The 17484-nt window shown below is 36.2% G+C and overlaps 1 protein-coding gene across 1 annotated transcript; it reads left to right on the top strand.

Annotated features, from left to right (window-relative positions):
* Positions 1–6560: 6560 nt before the first annotated feature.
* On the top strand, positions 6561–16265 carry LOC148871142 (alcohol-forming fatty acyl-CoA reductase-like). The gene is made up of 10 exons (XM_088968292.1): positions 6561–6672; positions 6782–6885; positions 7108–7310; positions 7531–7631; positions 7740–7932; positions 13624–13788; positions 14242–14323; positions 14712–14978; positions 15728–15855; positions 16001–16265. The coding sequence occupies exons 1-10, from the start codon at positions 6594–6596 to the stop codon at positions 16152–16154; spliced, it is 1476 nt and encodes a 491-aa protein (XP_088824418.1). The 5' UTR covers positions 6561–6593; the 3' UTR covers positions 16155–16265.
* The last annotated feature ends 1219 nt before the right edge of the window (positions 16266–17484 follow it).

Here is a 17484-nt window from a genome sequence, read left to right as displayed (position 1 = left end):
TTAATAAAACATATTTTAGCCCAATTTGTGCACACAGCCCTTTGAATCCTCAAAATTTTCATGGAATCTTGTTAATTTTCACATTTAATAATAATAGGCAACAAGAATTTTATCAAGAATTAACCAAAAAAGTGTGTAGACAGGCAACCCAAAAGGAGTCACGAGGTGCAGCCTCATGTATAAATCATCTTACAATTGAGCCCAAAAGAGGGATTCCCTAAAACCCTTGCTTAACTAAGAAATCTGCTAAGTCATTTGCCTATGTTCTTTGCCACTAAATTCTTACAAGCATATTAGAGATTTAGAGGTTAACCATTTGAACTTCTTTGCCCAAGTTCTAGCTCAAACCATAAGAGGGAGGCAAAGAAACAAATATTTGAATAGGTTCATTTTTAAATAAGTACAAGGAATAAAAAGATGGAAACATGTTGTTAAGGATAAAATTACCAATTCATTGGTCTTCTCAAAATAAACTTTTATCTCTAGTGAAGACATTATATTTATACCTGATAAGGCTTAAAAAGAATGCCATGAATGGCTTTCCATGGTGAAGATAATGGCATTCTTTGAGATAGGCCGGCATCCCATATCCGTTGCCTTGCAATACAGATTTCCTTAAAACAAAATTACCTACTTGAGAAAGATTAGAAACTTTCCATCCATTCTTTGGTTTATAAAAGACAAAAAATTTATTTCTTGACCATAAGGTCCATAACAAAGGAACACCAAGGTGTTATTATTATTACCCATTTTCATATTTGTCTCTTAATAAATTTCTCACCCTTATGACTAATATATTTTTACTACAAAAAATACTAGATTTACTACAATTTATAATCTAACTTAACATATTTTAAAACTCATGTACAACATCCAAAAAATTAGCAACCTCTTCCCTTAGATGCCTTCAAAAATATAAAAAGAAAATACCATTTAGCAAAAAAAAAAAAAAAAGAAATAGCTAAAGCACCCAAGCAAACCTTCATAATCAAATTCGAACTCTCAGCTCTACAAATCATTCTAGAAATCCTTTTATAGCTAAAATAAATAAATAAGGAGACAAATGATCACTTTGTCTAGGATCTCTAGAAGGTTGAAAAAGCCATTCACAAGATAAAAAAAAAAAAAAAAAAAAACTTCTTATTGGAAAATCCTTCACATCTTTCCAACGAATTTTATAAATCAAAGAAGAAATTCTATCAGGGCTAAGAACTTTTAAATTCACAATACTGAACAAAGCCTCTTTAATTACATCCTTTGTAGGAAGAGCAAACAAGTACCTATTTATCTCCTCAGGAATAATTAGACAAAGTAAAATTCTTAACTGATCAAAATTTTTTGATCCCTGAAATTGATATAAATTCCTAAAAAAATCTTTAACCACTTTCCCAATTTTACTCTGATCACTAGTTTAATTACCATTCCCATCGTTAAAACAAACAATATTATATATTCTTCTTTTGTCTAGCTGAAACATATCTATAAAGAAAGCTTGAATTCTTATCGCCCTCCTTTAACCAAAGCTACCTTAAATGTTGTCTCATGATTTTTGATATTTCAATAAAGAAAAAAAAACCCCTTTCCTTAATCTAAATACCTTAGCTCTTCTAGCTTATCAGAATCCAAATCACCACTCTCCAACTCTAGGATCCTACTCTTTATTCTACTCATTTTATAATTAAAATTACCAAAAACACCTTTTTTCCACCTCTTTAACTTATTGTTGATTTTATCTAACTTTCAAGCAATTGTGTAAGCCACATATCCCCTTACTAAAATAATCCAAACAGATTTAATAATATCCAAGCATCTCTTATGATTAAATCACATTTGGAAAACCTAAATACAGTCTAGGCTTTTCCCGGTGTTGCTGGCAGTAGTAGTGTGTGTAGGATTTCTAAACATTTTTGTCAAATTGTTAATGAATTTTGAATTATATGATATAAGGTCTAAGGGATATACTAGTAACCCAATATCTTGATTTTGATAAATAAGACCAATTTTCTCACCTACTTGTAACCCAATATCATTATCTATCACATCCAAAGGGAAATCATGTGTTTGACCCCATACCTCAGCAGAGACTGAAGAAGAGAATTCCATTCTTAAAAAAAAAAAAAAAAAACTGATAAAAAACCTAGCAAGGACTCTCCATTATATAACATGATCAAAATAACCCAAATCTCTAAACAGGGCCCTAAAATACCTTTCTACAATGGAAGAACCTTCATATCTTTTGGAGATACATTCTTTGACTGCATGCAAAGCTTTTCCCTTGCTCCTCAAAAGGAGTTATTGATTTTGGAAACAGACAACCAATACTATAATATCGCCATTATCATTTATACCTAGCCAAAGTTGCACTGCAATGAACAACAATAACATTCACACCTACATCAATACATTTATGGACAACATGCTCAAAAGCAATAAATGACTCCCGTCAAAAACGGAACCAGGCCTAGTAGGCATAACATAAACAAACACGTCAAATTAGCACTTGATAAGTATTTTAACAGCCGTCAAAAGTAAGTTTTAATATTTTTCAAAGGTGGGCTGAGGGTATTTTAACAAACAGGTGTCAAAAGAATTTTCAAGTGTCCATAAAAAGTGCTTACAACGTTGTGCTTATCTGATCCAAACTGCTCGAAAACTAGTCCAAAGAAAGCAAGAATACTCTAAACAAGGAAAACAAAGTAAGCAACCCTCCCATGAAAGCATTAACAAGAAAGAGAAGCAAAAAAACCAAATAACCAGGGGATAAAACCCTACATCAAGGGAAAATCTCCAACATTGGGGGGACCAAAATACCCTCCACAAAAACACAAAACACAAATAGACACTCTCCTTAGAAAACTAGCAAAATAACATGAACACTCAAATTAATGATGCATTTTTTCTTTTCTTCTTCTCCTTTTTTGTCCTAAAGTTCATCTCGATTCTTAATCCAACAAGCCTAAATAAGATTTCGATGGAAAGGATTGGTTAGCCACCTTACTTAGGAGAGGTTTTCGTTAGTGGGATCACGGTTAGAAAAGGAGAGGTGGTGGTTCGAGTTATAAGAGTAGGCTTATGAGTTTGTGTGGGAGAGTCGAGGTTAGAGAAAGAGAAAGTCTATCATCATAGGCGTTTGGTTGGTGAGATGGAGGGTATTCAACGACTCTAGCTACCACACTCCATTTGGAGTTACAAAGATAGATGTGGAATTGCAAATCTAAGGTAGGGGAACAGAGGTGTTGAGTCCGGTGTTTTGGTCTAAAGCTAACTTTGAAACCTTGTCTGTCGATGGGCTAAAGGTAACTGTGAAACCTTGGACTACAAGCTTAGCGAAGCTGCATTATGTCTGGGGAACAGAGGTGGTGAGTCCGGTATTTTGGTCTCCCTCCTCAAATTTGGTGTTGGTATCTAGACAACTTGCAGTGGAAAGAGGTTGAGTCTCTCTAGTTGGTGATCTGGTGCATGCTTCGTTTGAGCTCCCCGAGCCACTAACCATGCATTGAAGTTCTAGGTGAAGTCTTTATTGTTAGGGTTGTTGTTGAGGGGCTAGAGTCTCTATTTGAAATGAATAGACGAGTATATAAGGTGGTGGCGATGGATTTGGAGTAGGGATTGTTAGAGGTTCTACGGATGGTGAAGGGAGTTCGGCTTCAGTCAGGGCAAACTCTCTTCGGGTAGCCTTTACTGTCTTGCATTGAGAATATCTCTATACTAATATGCTTTATTTTATGGGGAGATATTCTCAATGCAAGGTTGGAAAAGGCTGTTAGAACTGTGTGAGCATGAATTTGCCATGACTGAAGCCAGGTCTCTGGTGGAGGACGATGATGGGAAGTCTCTAGCATTTGTTTCAAATTCTAAGGGTGAAGGTGATGCTTGTGGTCCTGTGAAGGGGGTTTATGAGAAACAAATAGGAAGAGTAGAAGGAAACATCCTCACTCAGGACTAATTAATTTTGTGTATTATGTTTGGTTCCGTGGGCATTTATAGATAGGGTGTTTCTCAGATGATCATTTTATTGAAAACTGTTATTTTAAATGTTTATTATTATTTTTTGTTTTTTGGTTGGGTGTTTTAAATAATACCCCATAAAGTTATTTTCCACCTCAGCTTACAATGCTCTAAGTAAGCATTGCACTTCAATAAATGTTGGGCCATTGGGAGAAACCAGAATTTGAAGTATTTTCTAATGGTTTATGCACAAGTGTTTCTATTTTTGAATGTTAATTTGATAAATGTTAAAACCAAATAATGGTTTCAAGCACAATAAATAGTGCTGATGTGGCTGCATTTTTCCAATAAATGCCCATAAAACCAAGCATGCTCTTTGTCTCCTCAAGGGTTTGCCCAAATGGAATTTATCATTTTGTATGTACATGGGTTTGGTTCTCTTTACATTTTTCATTCAACATTTGTACTTTATTTGATTGCAAAGGGAGAAAGGTAATAATTACAACTGTTTATAACAACTAGGCACCACTAAGCACCACATCAGTGTAATAGTGAAAAACTCTTAATGATTTGTGGAACAGAGGTGGGTGATCATTTAGTCTGCTCAAGGAGGCAATAGAGGATGCTTCATTCAAACTCTATTTCTGCATCTCATTTTGGAAAGTAAATCTTGTACTCAAGTAGGGGGCCCTGTCTTGCAGATGGCGGATCCGGTTGTGGACTTGTGGGTTGTGAGATATGGAGTAGTTTTAATTGGTGTTCAAGTCAGGCCTGGAGTTTAGGCTATGTTTGGTTTGAAGGAAAAGGTACGGAAAGGCCTTCAAACCAAACACAGGAGGAAGGCAAAGCGATAAATGTAAACCTGAGGAGGAATTTAAGAAGTTTAATCCTTGCTAAGGATGTTTGCAAGAAAAAATGGTTTAAGAATTTTTTTGCAATAAGTTAGCAAATAGAAGATCGAATATGCAATGGAGTTGGGTGAAACCCTAATGTTGGCAAGAGAAGAGTTGGTTACCATTGCGAAAGCATCTCTAAATGGTAGAGCAGTTGAAGCGGAGGAAGAGAAAAGTTTGTCCCCCGTCGAGCCTAGCTGGGGAAAGTTTAGTGGAAATTCTTTATATCCTGATTACAGGCTCCTCCGTGGACTCCAAGAATGTTAAACGAAGGACAGAACAAGGTCATCAAGTGGAAATGACTTAAGGCCTTACATTTTTGGGAGGCCAAGAGTTTGTGAGAAAGGTGTTAGGAAAGCAACAAACTATATACTCTCGGGAAGTAGAGGTTTGGGCTACGAAGGACCAAGGTTTAGCGGGTTGAGTTTCGATATAATTGGAACCGACCCTATAAAAAATATTAAGGAATTGGAACTGAACCGATTGGTTCTCAAGGTTATTGGGTCTGATTCAATGGAGCCCGATTATGATAAAACCCACTGAAAATATTATACATTTTATAGGGCTCAGTCTGGGTCTGAATCAATTTGGGACTGAGTAGAATCAGTTTTTAACCGATAATAATCGGGCCTAGATCAGAAACTGAAACCCGTCCCATTGGTACCAGATCCTGAAACCAAAACCTGCACAATTAATTTGGGTCCATTGGGACCGTCAGGTCGGACCTAAGTTCTTTGTGCATATGGGTCTGTGGCGGTCTTGGCTAAGTTTTTTTCTTTTTTTCGATGGCAGTTTTCGTTCTTGCTTGTATGAAATTCTTTTTTCTTTTTATATTAAAAAAAAAAGGTTTTCGATGGTAAGGCGGCTAAATTTAGGCAGATCATTTAGAAATTGAATTCTGTCTGCACTTGGAAAGGTAGGGGAAGGAGGTAAAGACAGGATGGTTTTATTTTGAGAGAGAGGTTGCAGGTTTCTTGACTGTTTATTCCAAGTTTTTTTTTTTTTTTTTTTTTCCCAAAGAAATTTATTCCAAGGTTGGGTCTCTGTCAGAAATTTCCAACCCGACCCGTTCCTATCATATGATACGCCTATATGCATATATTACCAAGAGATTTTCAGGGGTTAGATATATCAAAGTGATCTATTTTCAGAAGTCAGAACTACTTGATCGCTGTTGGTTTAAATTTCTCATAACGGATCAACCAATATTTGTTTAGAAACCGTTTCATCGGCTATACCTAACTTGTATTTAATGGCACTAGCAATTAATCATCAACCCTTTGTCCATGTCATGCTCCGGCATCAAACCCCGCAAAAATCTTGGTTTGATCTTCTTCTTATAATTCTATTTAGTAAAGTACTTTTACAGATAATTAATTATTTGATTATTTAAAGAAAACTAATTAAGCAGAAGAGCAATTAAGGGTCCAAAAGCTTAGGGGATTTAATTAATCTCTCTGAGATTAGAAATCTTTTTGATTGATTGGTAGTCAGTCAATTTTCTCGCGCAAATAATGCCAAAGATGACTTACTTTCATTTTTCTTTTTTTTTTAATTTATTTGCGTGGGTGGGGCATAAACAAGTTGGCCATTTTTATAGAATAAAAAAAGAAATTAATTAATTAATCAAATATTTTAAAAATCGCTTTCGTGTACTCCACCATGAAGTTAATTCTTCACCCTATAAATCATAGACAATTGTAATGGTTCCTCAAGGATTTCATCATTTCAGTTCTCTTATTTTCTTTGCAAATGGAGTTGGGTGGCGTTGTTGAGTCTCTTCAGAACAAGACCATCTTTGTCACTGGTGCAACTGGTTTTGTAGCAAAGAGTATTACTCCATCATCTCCTTTGATCTCCTATGTTGTCTGATTGACCTATCTATCTCCTTGTTGGTTTTACTCTAGCCGGACTAACTTAACTGGCTTCCGGTGATGCAGTTTTTGTGGAGAAGATCCTCAGACTTCAGCCTAATGTCAAGAAGCTCTATCTGCTTCTGAGAGCTCCAGATACAAAGTCAGCCACAGAGAGGCTTCATAATGAGGTATGCAGACGTGGGTTTCCTTTCTTCGTCTATTTGAAGTTGTAAAAAGTGAAAACAAGACCTGAAAATGGAATATTCTTTAGTTGGAGCTTCCTTTTCAAATCGTTTTATTAATTCCAGCTTTTAGAGTTGTATTGAGTATTGACAATACAGAGGTCCGTTTGTCTTCATGTTGATCTGTCACATCTGCTGACTAACGTGATTAATTTCTTCTGGTAACAGGTTTTGGAAAAGGAGGTGTTTAGGGTCCTGAGACAGAAACATGGTGCCGGCTTTGATTCTTTCATGTCGGAAAAAGTGATTCCAGTGCCGGGGGACATCACCTGTGACAACTTGGGACTAGAAGACTCTGATGTGAGAGATGAAATGTGGGGAGAGGTTGATATTGTCGTTAACGTAGCTGCAACTGTGAACTTTGATGAGAGGTAATCAATAACCATGGAACAATCATTTTCATTTTTCGCATCGAAGTTGGCTCCGTTTAATTATCTGTTTCAGTTCAGAAGGAGGCCGCAGAATTTCTTTTTTTGTTTTTTACCCTGCAGCAATATATCAAATTTGTTTTCTTCTGTTTTACGGGTAAAGTCAAACTTTGTTTTCCAGAAATTTTACAGAAAGCTTAAAAACATATTTATCTGTGTGTAGATATGATGATGCGCTGCATGTCAATACCTTGGGTGCGAGGAATGTTTTGAACTTCGCGAAGAAATGTGCCAAGTTGCAGGTGTTTGTCCATGTGTCGACTGGTGAGTTTACAGGTTTCATTTCTCTCTAGCTCGGGCTGTTCTGCGCAAGATCAGCCACTGAAACAGAAAGGATGCTTGATGGATTAACAGTTGGGATGGTGATTTCAGCGTATGTAGCTGGACAACAGGAAGGGTTGATACTAGAGAAACCATACCGTATGGGTGAGACGCTCAACGAAACTTCTGGGTTGGACATCGAGCAAGAGCTGAAGGTGGCGGAGGAAAGACTGAAGGAACTGCAGGCCCAGAAGCTTACAAAGAAAGAAGAGAGGATCGCCATGAAAGAACTAGGACTGAAAAGGTAAGAGCTAGCTCGATTTCAATTCCTTCTCATTATTATTAATAAACTGCTAAACTGTAAAGCGGTCGGTCATTTTTAGGAGGACTTTGGATTAAATTTTCTATATCGTCATCGTCATTACTCATCCTCGTCCCTCGCCTCACACCTGAAAAAATAAAATAAAATAAAATCAGGGCTCGTTTGGTTTAAAGTAAGAATCAGAACCGGAATTGGAATCAACTGTCCCTTTCGCCTATCCCTTTCGCCTATTTGGTTAAAATGGGAATCCGAATTTTATAAAATATGCATAATTGGAAAGAGAGTTGGCATCGAATAGTAAGGGGGCTGGAATTCAGAATTCTGCATCGTGTATGTCCCTAATTCTCCGATAAGATTTAGGATTCTCATTTCTAAAGGGTGCGGTCAGAATCCATTCCACCCAATCATATGGCTAGAATTAGAATGACTCACTCATGAATGAGTCAAATGATTATTTAATTAAATATCAATGCAAAGGGTGGTATTGGTGTAGAGTAGATTCCAATCTGACGTCAGAATATTCTCACCAGGGATCCTTGTTTTTTTATTTCTCATTTTTATTGGAATATGATAATTGCATGATAGTGAGGCTGTGTGAGTCTAAACCGGTCGGTGGGGATGGGAGAAAGTGGAGGCGGGATCCGAATCAATGGGGATATATACAGATTTTAGTTACCAGTTGTAGCTTCTAAGAATGTTATATCTCCTTGGGATTAGACAGCATTCAATAACAGCCCATGGGCGTCGGCCTAAACACATTATTTGTTTATGTTTTAGTAAGCTTTATTCGGCTTTGGCCCCACAGGGGTAAAGGTTTCTGCAAACTAGACTTAGGCCATTTAAGCTAAAGATTCAACTACTTAGAAGTGATTTGGACAAACTGTTCAAAACTGGCTGAAGTGGATAGCCCTTCAAATGACCGACTCAAGAGGCTGTTCATGTGGGCCCAGATAAAAAACTAGATGATCTGCTTATATTTCATCCCTCTCAAAGGGACACTCAGGTAGGGTTGAAGATTTTGGTTGAATGGCTCTAATGAGCTGTCTAGGAAAAGCCTCAAAGCTTAACCGAGGAGTCATGTTGTTCGAGCTTTTCGAGGTTGTCAGTAAACAGTGTTTACAGACCATGCAGGTAAGGGCCGTTAGGCCCATCTCACAAGTCAAAAGCCGCTGTGTCTAAGTCCACTCACATTGGCACTTTAATGGGTCAGTGGGGTCAATGACAGAGTTCAGATTGGCCCATTGACACAAAGTAGAGAATTTTCCCATCTACAGCTTACAAGGGGCTATCTGTTTCCAGATAAGTCGTTTGGAACCACTTTCATTATTCATTATTCATTATTCATGGTGATAGTGGTTCCAAACAGACTTTACTGATCAAGTCTATTTCCTTCAGACCAAACACACCATTAGAGAAAATACGGACTTGGGCTAGAAACCATGGAGGGATACAGAAGCTACATTAATTCTCTTACAGTGAATCTGGAGTATTGTTGTTAGTTAGAAATAGTGAAGAGGTACATAAACTGCATGTTCATGGTATCGACAGATGGAGAAATGTCAATTGGATACCATACAACTTGCAGAACAGATTGGCAGTTGCATTGACGTGAGGACACTGCATATTTGTCACTATTATATAGTAAAGATAAACAATAATAAATGAAGCATGTCAGACCGACCTGAATCCTACACAACATTTCAACTCAATGAATGGAGGTGCGTGAGTGGGAACAATATGCAAACTATATGCATTAATTATATGTTCCTTTAGTATTTCTTCTCAATCGCCTGTGCTTTTCTGTATATCACTGATTCATTAAAAAATTAGAAAACATACTGTTAAATCTATTTGAATATTCAAACCAATAAATCAAAAAATACCATAGGAAACGCTCATTGGATCAACTAGATTGAAACATAAGGATGGATGATCATTTTTGCCTGGGCCCACATTGTTGAGCCGCCCATAAATTATACTATATTATATTTATAATATAAATAATTAATATATACAATAAAATTGTATCATATTTTTCTTTCTATTTAGATAATTTTAAATGTTATGTTTCTTTTGGAAAGTAGTTTTATCAACTTATTATGCTGGTAAACCTGGGCCTAGAACACATATTATCAAGCCTGTGATGTGGGTGAGACCGGGCCCATTCCAGGCCCATCCTATGATCATCACAGCCCCATGCCTAGCAACTGAAAATGTTCTTACATCGATTGGATGGTCTGGCTTGACCGTTTATTACTACAAATTAATGGCAGTTATAGCCAAATAATAAATAGGATCCAATAGAATAACCCTAATTTAACCAATTAAGCAACCTTTTTCTTCATGATTACTTAGCCTCCCTCTCTCTCTCTCTCTAGTCCTATTTTATATCACTAGATAGATTCAAATAAAATGAAAAACAAAAGAAAGAAAAGGGTAAAGTTGATAGAGTGAAGGGTTGAGATTGAAGTATAGAAAAGAAAAATGTGAAGGACATAAAAAAATTAATTGTGATTTTAGATATGATAAAAACAATAATGCATTTGGTCAAACAATAAGATAGCCGGTTTAAGGTATCAGAGAAACTGCTGGCCTATGACCTCGTCATAGCTCAATTATTTGGTGGTTTAGAACCTTGCACTGTTTAGACCAACCACCAACACCACTAATCTGTTTCTCTTCTATTTGAAATCAAATCAAACATAGACAAAGGCATGAGAGTGGGGACACAATTGGATCAAAAGGAATGGGGTCCACTGGAACCTGGTCCAGGCCAGATGATTATAGCCCAGACCCCATAATCCGAGTGTCAGAGAGATTAGGGTAGCAGATAACTGGAGAAGTACGTGGGACCCATTGGCTTATACAATGGATAGAACATTGCTGGAGGAGGAATGCCAACTAACCACCTAGACTACGAGTTCACTTTGATCATGAATCACAGCCTTTCGACGTACTGCCGTGGCCCCACCATAATGTCGTTTCTTCTGATTCAAGGTGGGGACACAGCCATAGATTCAAGGTCGTGATTTCATGGTTTTTCCCCATAACAAAACTGGATTACTAGATTGCATGGTCATTTGGCTTTTACTTAGTTCAATCATAAATAATTTGTGATGATGGTTTGGTTGTGTTATTTAAAATATTTTATTTTTATTAAAAGTTAAAACTTCAAAATAGATTCACAATTGTTTGATTGTGTTATTTAAAAAAATGGTAAGATATCTTAATCAATCACACCTGGACAATTTTGTCCATAATCCACTTTGTGCAAAAAACTGCCAAAGGTTAGGTATGGACAAATTTGTCCAGAGCCACTTTGTGCAAAAACAGCCAAAGGTTAGGTCTATGTCCGATGACCAACTCCTATCAAAACCTGGGATCGTAGGAATTAGAATTGGATAATGTTATTTATTTATTATTTCCTACATTACTTATTAATTATTTACTGTACTTTAAATAAATGTGGAGGAGAATTTTTGAATTTCTTATCCCAAGTATCATGTGTTAAATCACTGTCTTCAAAATCGGACCGGACCATATGATCGAATTGGAAAAACTGGGAACCGGTCACTTGACCAGTTCTGTTTTCCTCCAAAATCGTTTTTTCCCTCTAAAACTGTTGATTTTGGTCAGCAAACTATTGAATCGTTCGAATCATTCGAACGGTTTTGACAGTTTTCTAATTTTTTTAATTTTTTTTGTCAGACCGTTCGAATCAATAACAGGACCTCTGACCGATTTGGTTACCGGTTCATTTTTAAAAACCATGTGTCAAATAGAAAAAAAAAAAAAAATAGGCACGTCATCCTTATGCCATACCTACCAAAAATTGCCTTAACACCAATGGTGCCCATCAATGACTCGGTTGTCAAGATGGTCACTTGGCATTCAGGGGTGTCAACTGGACCGGATTTGATCCAATTCAATCTGATCAATATTTTATTAGACTATTTTGAACCAGCCTAATTCGATGTCTGGACCATCCAAACTGTTCAAATTGGTTTCGACATAGATTGGTTCTAGCCCATTGACACTTGTATTTTGATCTTCTATCAATAGACCCGATATTGATTCAATCTCATCCAATCCAATATAAATCTATTACAGATGGACAAGGTCCGATCCAATCCAATAAATATTTTGGACCATTAAGTCTCGACTGGTTCTATTCAATATGTTTCATTGATTCATCCAATCCATCAAAATTGATTTTGATTTGGACGGGTCCAACCAAAACTGGTTCATTGATTCATTTCCTCTCTAATATTCCTCTGTAATGTGGAACATTATTAGTTCATCTCTATAAATTCTAACTAGCATATATAGCTATTACCACACTCAAAATGTAGAATGTGACATACTACTTTCTTCACAAGCTTCCCTACACAACTTGTGATTTTTGATTTCTGCCTCGCAGAGATTTTTATCCTATTCAATCTGAGTAGGGATCTCTAGATTAGCCACCTATTCACTCCTATAATCCACGTCACCTTGTACCTCACCTTTCGTTATGGACTGAAAGATTTAAGGGAGAATGGCTGATCAGTTCAGGTCAGAAATTTTTTAGCCCCACGTACAGGGGGGATAAATCCTGACCCTGGATTGATGCTAAATCCACGAGCAGGATGTGATTTATAGGGGGGCTACTAATAGACTATGGGGGGTTGTAATTGAGAATTCTGCAATGAACTGCAGTGTACTTAACCCAACAGATTAGATTTCTTAGCCATTCAGGCTTCTTTGTCAAAGGACAAAACTAGTTCCTTTTGAATAGGGAGGCAAACCCAACAGATTTCTTGGATTTTTCCTTGATCATTAAAAAGCATTTGTTTTTTCTGATGATTGAAAACGTAATAATATATTAAAAACTAGTGAACAGCACATGGGCTAGTCTAATTTGCTCTAAGACAAAATTGAGCATTTACTTGGTCCTCTACCTAGAGTGTATCCGGTCTATTATTCTGGATGAGGTGTAATGTTTTAAATTAAAAGTTGACTAAAGCTTGTCTTATGGTTTCAAAATAATCATAACCACCATGCTTGTGCTTGGTAATCAAAAGCCCTCTATAATTTGCTTTTATTGCACTGAGTTATTTTCCTTATATATTGTAGGCCTCACTTGTAAGACATGTTAATTATTTCATCACAATAAGCATTTGTGGTAGTCATGTTGACCAAGGTGGTGTTTGACATGTCTTTCGGTCTGTAAAAAGCTTAAAAGACCAAAAAATGATCTTTTTCTGTTTGGTATCATGTAGACTGAATGACCAGAAGATAAGGACACAAAAAGACTGAAAAAGCCAAAAATCAAGAAGCTTCAAATGAAATTTTTGGTTATTTCATGCTGAAAATAATCTTTTCAGCTGTTTTTAACAGCCCCCTAGACCATGACACGGCTCCAACAGTCTTGATGTTTAAAGATAAGACCATTACAAGACTCAAACAGTCTTGGGCTGTTGAAAGATCTACATAAAAGGACTTGCCAAACAGCCTCCAAGTCTAAAAACAAAAGTTTTGATGATATCTTATCAGTTCCTCTTAAGTATGAAGCTCACAAACGGTTCAAGTTGTTTTTTTTTTATTTTTTTCTTTTCAAACTGCTGAAGCTTTCGGGTCTATAATATGGATTTTATTTGGTGATATTTCCCTTTCCTTCTTTTCATTGTTAAGGGCAAGACTATACGGTTGGCCAAATACCTATGCCTTCACAAAGGCTATGGGAGAGATGCTTCTGGGGCACTTGAGAGAAGAAGAAATGCCTGTTGTTATCATACGCCCAACCATCATAACAAGCACTTACAAGGAGCCATTTCCGGGTTGGATTGAAGGCATCAGGTAACTTGACTTCATAACTCTACATCTATAACTTACTAGCAAGCAAACATTGGAGATTTGAGGGGTAGAGAGAGAGAGATTTACGAACAATTGATACCTAAAAGGGTTTCAATTTTGACTTCTTTTATCTTTAACAATTTAATTTAAAAACAAATTAATAACAACAAATGTGAGAAAAGAGAGGAGGAGGTCCTTGTGAGTTTTGTTGTGAGAGAACCCCTCATTTTCCCTCATTCCTCTTTCTAATTAGATATAAATTCTATTCTCCTCTCTAACTACGGCATGAAATGGAGCAATATAAAACCTGAAATCCATTCCAATGGATATGGATCATCACAAAAGAAAAAGATCCATATTCCAAAATATCATATTATTCTTACTTTCATTTGTAAGGCAACTTTGTTTGTATGAAACTCACGAAGTTATTGGTGCACTTGTTTTTTCTAATTACAGAACCATTGATAGCTTGGCACTTGGCTATGGTAAGGGAAGGCTAACATGCTTCCTTGGTGATCCGAAGTTGATCATTGATGTGGTAAGTTCATCCATGCTATACTATATTCAATCATGACATAGGAAATCATATGCTGCATATGTATCTAGCTAGCTACTACCTGAGTATGGTAATACATGACACATTTCATGCATTTATTCATTAATATTATCCAGTTTTATTTTTTGAAAGATTAATATTATTCAGTTATGTGAAGGTACATGTGCATCCATACATTCACATTTATATATTCATGCATGCAAGAACACATAGTACAAAATAAGCTTGTAGGTTTGATATCATCATCGTCATCATCATCATCTCATCATCCAAGCCTTATCCCAATTACATGAATCCTGTTTCTCCATTCTATTCTGTTTAATGCCACATTTCTAGTTTCGATATCAAAGTTGTAAAATATATATGACAGATTCCGGGAGATTTGGTGGTCAATTCTATCATTGTGGCCATGGTCACTCATCTCAATCAACCATGTGAGTCCATCTACAATGTGGGATCCTCTGTTAGCCATCCCACGGAGTTTACCTTGCTTCAAGAGTCTGCATATCGTTATTTCTCTATGAATCCATGGATGGACAAGGATGAAAAGCCCGTCAAAGTTGGCAAGGTTGCAGTTTTCAGCACCATGGATGAGTTCCACAGATACATGATGATACGTTATTTGATCCCTTTAAAGGTTAGTTCTCACTGTCATGGATAGAACCCAATAAGTAGGGGTGTCAATGGACCGGTTTTGGATTGGACCCCATCTAAACCAAAATCAATTTAGACAGATTGGATGGATCAACAAGACATATTAAATTGGATGAGTCCAAACTTAATGGTCCAAAGTATATATTGGATTGGATTGAACCTGGTCCATCTGTAATAAATTTATATTGAACTAGATTGGCTGGTGAACCAATATCTGGTCCATTGATAGAAGATAATAATATAGATATCAATGGACCAGGTTTGCATTAGAATTAAGCTAAATTAAAACAAATTTGAAGAGATTGGACAGTCCAGACATAGAATTGGACTGGTCCAATATTCATTGGATTGGATTAGACCCGGTCCATTTGTAATGGATTCACATTGGACTGGATCGGATTGGACCAAATACAGTCCAATTAACACCCCTACCAATAAGGATGTGTTTGTTTTGAAAGAAAAGGTAGGAGAGGTTACTTGATCCCTTTTGGAATCAAGAAAAATCCAGCTGTTTCTTAGGCCAACCAAGTGATTGTTTTAGAACTTCCTTGAGAATTTTCAAAAATTTTTCTCATTTTCTCTGAATTCTTTGGACAATTAAAATAGCCCAGAAAAATTGAACCAAATTATTCAAAATAGTGAAATAATTATGCTTGAACTTTTGTCACCCCAACTCCAAATTTGCATCAAAAATTTCCATTACTAATCTTTTCATGAACAATATTCTTTTAGGGTCTGCAACTACTGAATGCAGCATTTTGCCAATACTTCCAAGGAATATATAGTGACCTTCAGCGAAAGATCAATTTTGTGCTGCGATTGGTGGAAATCTATGAACCGTATTTGTTCTTTAAAGGAGTGTATGTATTTATCCCTCTTCCTGTAACTGATGAATTACTTTTTGTTTCAATATGTTGTTTCAGAATTACAAGTGAATTAGTCAATCTACTAAGAAGAATGTACAAAGTTTGTTTTATTGATTCTAAGCTTGTTTTTGATATGTAGCTTTGACGATTTGAACACCGAAAAGTTGCGCAAAGCAGCCCTGATGAATTATTCTGATGCAATAATGTTTTGCTTCGATCCAAAGAGCATCAATTGGGAGAACTACTTTGTGAAGATTCACCTCCCTGGCCTTGTAAAATATGTTTTCAAGTGATTTTTGGGGCATTGAAGATTTCCTCAAGTCTGTATTTGGTTTGATAGAATATGAAAAAGAAACTGAAAGTTGAAGGAAATTTAATTAATTGTTAAGGTTTCTTTTTCTTTTTCTTTCTTTCTTTCTTTCTTTTTATTATTATTATTATTATTATTTTTGCATTGAAGGAAATTTCTAGGGATCTCTATTAAAAATTTTTTGAACTCAATCATCAATTTGACTTCTTGATTTTATGAATGCAAGAAGATTACTCATGTCTTCAACAGTTGAACAAGAAGGTTTTGTTGCAAATTATATGGTACCTACCTATAGAAGAAGTTAATTTTCTAATCACATTTCTTTATTTAAAGAAAATGGTGCTTTTTATACACTACTGATATGTTTGGATAATATATATATATATATATATATATATATATATATATATATATATATATATATATTCCCAGTAGTGAAGAAAAAGAAGAAAGAAATTCACCTCTTTGATGCTGAGAAACGCCTTAAAAGGCTTCCCAAAAACTTTCCCAATTAATTTCAGTAATTTTCTTGGAATCCAAACACAGAGAATTTGTGAAGAACAGAGAGGTCATTTGTTTATTCTTTGTTGTTCTCAAAATTAGTAACATACAAAACAGAAGACCCATTGGGAACTATCTAGGATTTTGGGAGGAGTAGATCAATAGACTGGGTATGGTCTTAACCTTTGGCATGTTTTCTTACACAAAGTGGTCACTCTCAGACTTGAATCCCACATTCTCAGGCTTGTTACTTGGAGATTTTGTCAAGTAATTGCCCCTTCATTCACAAATTCTCCAATCCAAATTTCATTGCACCTCCACTCCACCTCAAAGTAACCTTGATTATATTACCAAATGAATGCCTTTTACTCCCAAGTCTTCATAAATGGTGATATGGCAAGTAAGATGCAATTGGATGGGCTCAATTTGAAAAGTTGTCAAAATTTGAATGGGCATGGCCTAAAAGTCCAGGCCCACACAGTATAATTTCTTCTACTCATGGACTTGATCTATTTGCTGAACTTATGGCTGATGTGGACGGTTACCAGTCCCACAGTCCGAAGCACAGCTATGAAGTTTAGCTAATCCACTGTAGACTTACTGAGATCCAGGCTGGATCGTGGATCTGATAATGGCAGATCCAATCCATTTAGTTTATTAGACCAAGACAAGATCAACGTTGATAATAGCTCGATTTTATTTCAGCCAAGCCAGAACTTGATATTGGGGCTTATGAGCTGGGCCTTCACCTAAGGCTATGTTTGGTGTGACGGCAAATAAAAAATATAGCGTCAACTTTCTGTCTCCCTTTT

This window comes from Nelumbo lutea, chromosome 2, assembly GCF_056320005.1.
Source record: "Nelumbo lutea isolate HS-2025 chromosome 2, American lotus-T2T, whole genome shotgun sequence".
Taxonomy (NCBI): Eukaryota; Viridiplantae; Streptophyta; class Magnoliopsida; order Proteales; family Nelumbonaceae; genus Nelumbo; species Nelumbo lutea.
This window is presented reverse-complemented; position numbering and strand designations above follow the sequence as displayed.

What these genes read in the sequence shown, in the direction of transcription:
- LOC148871142 (XM_088968292.1), top strand. Translation starts at nt 6,594, where the DNA reads ATGGAGTTGGGTGGCGTTGTTGAGTCTCTTCAGAACAAGACCATCTTT. An exon ending in CAGAGAGGCTTCATAATGAG is followed by an intron (nt 6,886 to 7,107) that starts GTATGCAGACGT and finishes TTCTGGTAACAG; the next exon opens with GTTTTGGAAAAGGAGGTGTT. An exon ending in GTTTGTCCATGTGTCGACTG is followed by an intron (nt 7,632 to 7,739) that starts GTGAGTTTACAG and finishes TGGTGATTTCAG; the next exon opens with CGTATGTAGCTGGACAACAG.